Below are 9,309 nucleotides of genomic sequence, written 5' to 3' on the forward strand. Positions count from 1 at the left end.
ACTTGTTGCTAGGAGCTGGTTACACAGACGCGGCTCCACGCACGAATCCATGTTTGTCGGAAGTATTGGCAAAGTCTTCATTTTAACTGTTTTTATTCGTGCATAAGCTATGTTAATTCTCTTGAAAAGGCAGTTGCTTTTTCACCTCGATAATTTTCTTATGAAAATGATTCGAAGAAATGATCATATATAATAATAATAACAATAATAATAATAATAATGATGATGACGACGACGATGATGATAATAATAATAATAATAATAATAATAATAATAGTGAATTAGATATACATAATTGCGATTTATACGATTCGCGTGTACGACTAAATGCTGCGGGACTAAAAGAATATTTTGAGCATTCTTCATACAATTATCGCGCATGTACAATCTGTTAAATGATTTAATAACACGTTTCATCGAAGAATCCGTGCACTTTATCGTGGTTGTTACCACGGATAGTTTGATTATTTGCCCATCTCGTAATTACACCTGTCTCTGGAAATAAAAACTTGACAATCGGCAGTCTAAAACAAAAGTATTCATTTGTGACCAGATAATCTCCTGTTTCCGCGTAGTATTGCATGAATAAAGAAACGACCGAGCTGGAAAGAAAGATATTATTTCGTGCAAGGACACGTTTGTTACACTTTTCCATCACGGTCCAGTTTGCTGCTCGCACACAAAGAACCTATTTCAGGGGTGGTGTACAATGAAACGTAAAGAAGAAACACCGAGGCCTGTTGCCCAGTTGTAAATTACAGGCATCCTTGAAAACTTCCACAGAGATTATCTATGCGAGAGTTCAGCGTTGTTCGCGCTGTAGGTGGTGCACCAATTTGTTCTACCTTCACAATGAAACCGAGACGAGCTATTGATTATCTGGGTCTCACGGTAAGCAGCAAGTATTTGTGCATGCCAAATTATAACGAAAGTATCAGATTACGTTCCTTCAACCACTGATATCTTCCAGAAAAATCGATGAAATTTCCTTCATGAAAATTCTAAACAGATACGCGTGGCGACAAACATAATTTTGACATAAATAAATACTTATAATTAACTTGAGAATATCCTACGTTATCTATACTAAACAAAGATTGATGAAAATCTTAAAGAAATGTTATATTCGAAGGAGAAGCTCTTAAGAAATTATTACGTTTCTTTTTTTAACATTTTTTATCGTGATAAGGTTAGAAGCAATTTAAATGGATCATAATCTTATTCAAGTTTGATCTACGTATCTCTCATTAATCATATACCGTCTTCTATTCATTCACGAATGCTTAATGCTGCAGTGATTCCTTTTTCTACTATAATTTATAATCGTGATTTATAAGATTTAGAATAGGTATCGTAAATAATTGGCTATTAGATTACTCTGTATTTTCGATGAAGAAAGACTTTATGCGTAATTACTCACGAACCGAGTCTTTAGTGAATTCTGTTAGCTGTTGTTGTTTCAGAAAGGAACTTTCTATACATATATGAAAATTGTATACACTCGACAAGAATTGAAAAATATGAATTCCATGAAATTCGATATCGACAACATTGTACCACACTGTGCGTGGCATACATTATCTAATGTTTCATATATTCAAGACGAAGAAAAGAGAACAAACTGAAAACGCTCGATCCATAAAGAACGCCCAGCTGGACTTTGAACAAAGATCGAATCGACAAAGAAATTGAAGGACGGGAAAAGATACGATGGATTTTCAAGGTAATTCACCTTGCGAGTCCCGTGCGTGCACATTCACGAAGATACGTTCGTACAGAATTATGCATTCAGTGGACGTTTCTTCCGGGAAAAGGCAGAAAAAAATTTTCAGAAGCGGTTTTATTCGTGGCTGACCCGTCCTCGTGGCCCGTTTCACGAGTCTATAGTAGCTACACATACGTGCAGATACTTTGAATTTTCGTATTACGCTCGGTGTCGGATATCCAATTTGAATATACGAAACCTTCGAGGATCAAATACAGCCGCAGTTCTCCCGCTTGTAAACAAACTTATCCACGCCAGCCAACCAGTAAGATACACCCGTCTGTGCATATCGAATAATTTCAAATTCAAACGCGTATACCGTATCCTGGCAGCCAAGTAATGCTTGATATTATACAATTTTCTTGTTATGATAATCACTTCCGACACGTTAGTTACACGTCAGTACTTAAATCAGCCAGTGGTAACTATACGTTCGAGCTATTTTGCTCGAGACGCTAAATTAATCGAAATTAATTTTATTCAGATGGAGATTATATTTCGAAAGATTTCATGATGAATCGCGATTATATATTTTTCTGACGCAAAAATTAGATTAACTATAATCTGTCCTATAGGATTGATCTTTAAATGTATGAATTAGCTATACGAATACATGAAAAATATAAAGAAACAAAATATAGACATTCTCTTACAACATAGATTAAGATATACTTATTTTAGAAGAATCATAAAAGACGAATATTTAAATAAACTAATTGATATCTTTCAGTGATAGATGTAAAATACGTAATCGATACATAGTAGTAAATACTTCTATATCCGGCTTTAAACAGTGGATGTATCATATTATAGCTACTCTTCATCAACAATCTTTACAAATATGTTTATTTAAATTAAAAGTACATGTTTATAAAAAGATTTCGTATGTGTTTCTCGAAATGAATGAGATATATCATGTAGTGGTTTGTTTCAGTATGCTTCGTGTTTTCGATTGTTAAGAAGCTATAAATGAATTGTAGCAACACAACTAGCATAACAAGATTCGAATCTTGTCAGCCTTTTGGAGATAGAATCAAACGGAAATATCGTACAAACAATTGTTACGCGTACGTAGCTCTTTGGTCTCTACTGAACTTCCGCGCGGTTCTTTTGACACAGACAGAATTTGCAATCCAAATTAACAAAGTATGTTAATGATAATATACATGCGTCAACAATCAAACTTTGAACAAATCAAAAAACGTCACAAGACACGCGTAAACGAAACATCATCACAGATGGAGGTACAGGATAGATCTATCACTCGATATATTTTTTGTCCAATGTCTTGAGAACTTACAGAACTGCTTTACCGATTCAGCATAGCATAAGATTATAACCACAGACTACTGTCTGCTGTTATTAATGAAATGTGATCATGAACTTAAATTAGTCTGTGCTCGAATGTAAATAACATTTTTGATAACGCCGAGTTTAATTGCGATGTTTTAATTTTATAGTTTGTAATCGTAATGAATTACAACAATGTCGAAAATAAAATATGAATTTGGTAATTTTCAAGAGACTTATGATTAAGCTGCCCGGGAAAGATATATTATTATAATTCAAGAACACGATTTGGCTTGTGGTTTAGACCAGCAGGTAGCAAACATGTACAGCTTCAACGCTATAAGAAATATTCGGTAAAAGAATTTTATTTTTAAGAAAAGTATTAAAGATTTGTTGATCTCAAAGAGCATTCGATTTTATACACAATACACTTATCATTCATCGATATATGAACTTAATCATTTCAACAGATTAAATTAATAAATACATAAAAATGAATAATAAAAATAAATAAATAACATATTAGAAAATATTGAAACTTTATTTCTTTAAATAATTATTATGAACAGAATAAAAAAATATATATATATATATATATTTCTACAGAAAAACTGCAACAATAATAAATTCTCACCTGACATAGATCTATCATTAGTAGAATTATCATCAGAAATTAGAAAAATAGAATTATAATAAAAGTAAACAAAGATTTATTAATAAAAAACACGTTAAGAAAATAATTTATAAGAAAAGAACCTACAAAGATTCCAATAATAACGACAACAAATATTTCGATGATAATATCAGAAAAGGACAAGGAATCTCCAATCAAAGATGATAAACCCATTTTTCCTGTGCTAAATATGCAAAATGCTACTCCTGGTTGCCTGCAAGAAGAAAAGGTACAAGAAGAAAGAAAACAACAAAATCCAGCGCAACAAATGCAACTGAAAGAATCGAAATTGAATGAATCAAAAATTGCTTATGAGATGTACGGTACAAGAACAGTTAATTACGATTTCAAACCAATATTTCTGCCTGAAGCAAAAATTACGAGACTTAGCGATACTAGCACAATTTCATCATCAGGGCAGAATGAAGATATCAATCTTGTTATTCCGAGTAATTTTCGAAACCCTAATGCAATTTCGCGCGTTAATCTAAGTGAATCAAGTTCGAGTTCTTCTTGTAGTTGTAGTAGTTGTTTGACGTCGTCTGATACAGATAGCACGTCTACTTCATGTTACTAATATCTCTAAGAAGAAATAAACACAAAATACATATAAAAATATGTATATTTTATATTTTATGACACAAATAAAAAATTATTTAACACTAATTATATATCTAATACGAAACTTGTTCGTACGTAATAATGCTATTTATTTTTTGTATGTTTTTTCTTAACATTTATAAATATTTTTAATTAAATATTGACGTGATAATAAATATGTATGGTGAATTTTGGTAATTAAATATGTAATTAAATATAGAAGAGAGTGCATCTCACCGATTTCAATCATTTTCAAACATGTTACCAGGAGCATGATTTTGAACAACTTTTTCCTAAACAACTAGCTACCTTTCGGTTTACTTTCATAAGAGATATTTATAAAATACTTTTCCTACTTTTTATCTTAGTTTGAATTAGATTTGACTTAACTTGAGATACGGACATGTATTACATACACATGTACGTTCGCAGCTCTCGCGTAGCTGAAGCAAGTAAACTAGCAATAAGTTGAGTTCCTTTTTCATTTCTCTATGTTTACAAATTGAAATGTAAGACGACTGAAATTCATATGTACGTATAAACTATGAATGCATCGCGGCACAAACACATCTATAATATCGTCATGTCCGTATACAAAGCTAACTCAAACTTAACCCATACCAAGATAAAAAGTAGTAAAAGTATTTTTATGAATATCTCAGAAACTAAAGTCGTGCAGCAGCTTATATGTATAGGAAACAGTTTTGAAAAAGTTGCTCAGAATGTTGACTTTAACAACATATCTTAAAATTATTAAAGTCGGTGGGGCGTACCATCTTCCATATAATTACCTGATTTTTAATGTTTGGATTATAAAAAGATTATAAAATATGTACGGTATATAATAAAATTTCTATAATATCATTTTGCATTTTAGTTCCATGACGGTAAAATCGCATGTTAATAAAATGGTGAACTAGTTATGTTTTTTTATTAAACTATTGCCATCAAATAAATGCGTTTACGGGTTAACCCTTTGTATGTAACAAACAAAATCACCATACGCATTTATGAAACATTATTATATTTTAAAAACAAGTTCACCAAAGTGGAAGTACCAACCGAGGGTATTCTAGAGTACAGATGAAACGGTGTACCTTAAGCTGAGTTGGATTATTTCATTTAGAATATGAAATCTACATTCTTATTCTACTTTTTTCTTATTCTACTACTAGTTTATTATACTTTTCATAATTTTATTCCATTTGCAGATCTAAAGTCAAACGATACATAATAAACAACAATCTATGGTACTATAAAACGAGCCTGAGCAGAAATGCTTATTAAAATATCTTCGTGGAAATATATACATGATACGATATTTGTCAAACAAAAAAATCTCTCTAATGGAACAAAATGTATGAAAAAATTGGTCAAGAAATAAATTCATATTCGGAAATTTCAATTATTGTTCAAAGAACTAAATATACGTATAACTGATTTAAATAAATATTGTTGCAAACGTAAGTATGACGTCTATTAGATAGCAGAAGAACGAGCTTATATTCTGTTTTTCGATTTCCTTACGGCAGTGATGCTAGCAAAAATCACGGCCGGTTTTCAGCTTGGCATATGGCAGACGTTACCTCGACGCAGCCGGTGTAACGTACTGCGACTATTATCCGTGTTGCCGTTGACGAATTACTACGATCAAAGCGAGTACTACTAAAGGATCAAGCCGGAACTACGATAAAGAACCTTTGCCTCTTTTTCTAGAGGCTTTGATTCCCGAAGAGTAGAAAGTAAAGATTTCTACCACGGTTTGATATATAGTAGTTTTCGTACCTGTAACGGTATTAATTTTAATTGTACATAAAGTTATTGTTTTAACGTGTCGCAGAATTCCTACTTAATATTAAATATAGAATCAACAATGGATACGGAATGAACAGATAAAGAATACTTGTAAATGTATGCATACAGTATATCAGGACACAGAAAATTGTAGAATATATCTGATCATATAAAATTTAGACGTGAACAATAGAAATATAAATGAAGCCCTTACGGTAGTTTGTTTTCCAATATAGTGGATATGGTTAGTGTTATATTACATTATAAATAAAAGATACGAGATCGATAACGAATATGTTAACGTTGAGAAAATAGCAAGGTGAAGAAATACATACAAGGACGTGGTAGCGAAATTATTCGAAGACTTTACGTCCTCATTATTGGCGACGTAATTTTAGTGTGTAACAACTCGAGGGATCCCCGGACATGGCTAGGTAGATAAAGATCGACGCGTTGGCCGTGAACTTTGCACCGTGAGAAGAGTTTTCTTCGCTTAACAAGTCGCACCGAAGTTCCCGCGCTTCCAAACAATGAATCCTTCCACGCGGTGAACAACCGTAGTCGTTTCCAGGATTCATAATAGAATGAGAATGGGAAGTTGGTTGGTTTCGCGATCTCTTATTGTACTCTCTACGTGACTTTAGATTTTAACAGTTTGAAAACAATAAAATATAAAACAGATAAAGAGAAGAGAAAAGAGAAAGATAAGTAACTCTTCTAAATCGAATAAATATTTAATATGCATTACTTAAAAGTAACATAATAATTAAAGACACTGAATAATTTTTAAACTTTTATTAATAAGATTCAAAAATATGTTATGAATTGGTAGTTTAGTCAGAAACAATTTAAAAAATATACACTAAATTAGATTTTTATATTACTTGCATCAGTCTCTTAGATTACTTGCATCTCTATTACTTGTATAGACGTACAAATTTTACATGCCTAAGAACATAGATATTAATTGATATTACTAAAAATAAAATGAAAATTGTTGTAATTATGATAGAAACAAAAATTTATTAAAAATATTCTTAAAAAAAACTAAACTCTCAATTTACTGATTAATAATTTTTGATATTCGATTAATAAATTAAAATAGTTGTTAATGAAGTGTACTTAAGTAAAAAAAAATGGTAAAAATGGTAGTGACTTTCATTCATTATAACATGGTTATGACACCTCGAATCCTCGTGATGCTTAACCTGTTTTGCTTATAGCGCCAACTTCACAACGATTCATTGTATACACGCATATTTATATATACATACACGTGATAAAGATTCTAACCTTAATATAAAAAAACAATCATGGGACGCCGTAAAAAGGTAATTTTTTATTTCAATTGGCCCTTGGTGAACAGCTTTTTTAATATATGTACAAATAATACAACATATATGTAAATTATAAATTAAATACTAATAGGATACCCATGTAAACATAAATATTCTTTTTAATAAGACGAATTTAGAACATAGAACCGACAAAAATGATGCAATTCCTTACTTAACTTTACATAAACATTATGCAGGGTCGTTGTGTAAAGAAAAATAAACAAATTAATACAGAAGAAAATCCAAATGTAGCAAAAGCACCTCATTCTTTTGTCATTCATCGTGGTCTACCTGGAGAACACATTGTTGAACTTACTAAAGACTTCCGCAAAATCATGGAACCTTTTACAGCAATGTCTTTAAAAGAAAGGAAAAGAAATACAATTAAAGATTTTGTATCAATAGCTGGTATATTTCATGTTACACACATGTGTATGTTTACAAGAACGGAGCAAGGAATGTATTTCAAACTTTGCAGGTACAGAATTCAATTATAATGTTAAATGTTTATATATTATCATAAATATTATTGAACAATTAAAAAATAAATTTGTAATAGATTACCAAGAGGACCAACGCTCACTTTTAAAATACACAGTTTTTCCTTATCACGTGATGTAATATCTTTGTTAAAAAAGCAAATGGTATATGAAGAATTATTTAAAAATTCTCCACTAGTAATTTTAAATAATTTTAGTGGAGAAGGTATGCAACTGAAACTTATTGCTTCTATGTTTCAAAATATGTTTCCAACAATCAATCTGACTACAGTAAGTTTCCCCTTAGACACTAATCCTAGTTTATATATGTTAATTGTAATTTTTCATTAGAATAAAATGTTTCTTAATATCTTTATAGGTTAATTTAAGTACAATCCGTAGATGTCTGAGCTTAAATTATAATTCCACATCAAAAACTATTGATCTCAGGCATTATGCTATTAAAGTAGTACCTGTTGACGTATCAAAAGGTATCAAAAAGTTAATTCAAGCTAAGATTCCAAATTTGTCTAAATGTGAAGATTTTTCCGACTTCTTAACAAAAGGAACGGTTTCTGAAAGTGAAGCTGAAGATGATCCTTCAAATCATGTTACATTACCACAAACATTATCCTCACGTGGTAATCATGCAAATAATAAAAGTGCAATTAGACTCTTTGAATTAGGTCCTAGATTAACACTAGAAGTAAGAAATAATTCTCTTCCTTTAAATAAATTTCGGAGATAGTTACTAATTAACATTGTTATTTAAAATACTTTTAGTTGATAAAAGTCGAAGATGGACTTTTAGATGGTGAAGTACTTTTCCATGAGTATATTCATAAATCTGAGGAAGAAAAACTATTAATAAAGAAAAAACGAGAAGAAAAAAAGAAATTAAAGGAAAAAAGAAAGAAAGTACAAGAAGAAAACAAAAAGAAGAAGGAACTGCAAAAACAAGAACATAAAGAAAAATCTTTAAAAGGAATGCAGAAGAAGAAAGAAAATGAAGTGTTACTACAAAAAATAGCAAAAGAATCAATTGAGGAGAACAATGTAGTAGATGATGATGCACAATATTATCGCGATGAAATTGGAGAAGAGCCTGATAAAGGTAACTTTAGTCTCATACATTTAAAACGATTTAATATATTAACATTCTTAATCTACATCTTGGTCTATCTTCATTCGTAGATTTATTTGAAAGAAAAGTTGGTGCAAAAAGGCCTAAGAGTATGCCTAAATATAAAGTAAAGAAACAGAAACTTGGCAAATTATGAAGCATTGAACATTATGACGAATGTATGATGTAATATAATTTTATATGTATAGAATAAAATATTATTTAATAAACATGAATTTATACAACAA

The 9,309-nt window shown here is 30.7% G+C and overlaps 1 protein-coding gene across 1 annotated transcript; it reads left to right on the forward strand.

The window, feature by feature from the left end:
* The first annotated feature begins 7,299 nt into the window (after window positions 1-7,299).
* On the forward strand, window positions 7,300-9,309 carry LOC100643131 (protein Peter pan). Its single transcript, XM_003399568.4, has 6 exons — window positions 7,300-7,453; window positions 7,657-7,937; window positions 8,019-8,229; window positions 8,318-8,644; window positions 8,722-9,052; window positions 9,133-9,309. Exons 1-6 carry the CDS (start codon window positions 7,436-7,438, stop codon window positions 9,216-9,218), a joined length of 1,254 nt encoding a protein of 417 aa, XP_003399616.1. The 5' UTR covers window positions 7,300-7,435; the 3' UTR covers window positions 9,219-9,309.

This window comes from Bombus terrestris, chromosome 12 (assembly GCF_910591885.1).
Source record: "Bombus terrestris chromosome 12, iyBomTerr1.2, whole genome shotgun sequence".
In the NCBI taxonomy this organism is placed as follows: domain Eukaryota; kingdom Metazoa; phylum Arthropoda; class Insecta; order Hymenoptera; family Apidae; genus Bombus; species Bombus terrestris.

What these genes read in the sequence shown, in the direction of transcription:
- LOC100643131 (XM_003399568.4), top strand. An exon ending in CAACAATCAATCTGACTACA is followed by an intron (nt 8,230 to 8,317) that starts GTAAGTTTCCCC and finishes ATATCTTTATAG; the next exon opens with GTTAATTTAAGTACAATCCG. An exon ending in TGGAGAAGAGCCTGATAAAG is followed by an intron (nt 9,053 to 9,132) that starts GTAACTTTAGTC and finishes CTTCATTCGTAG; the next exon opens with ATTTATTTGAAAGAAAAGTT.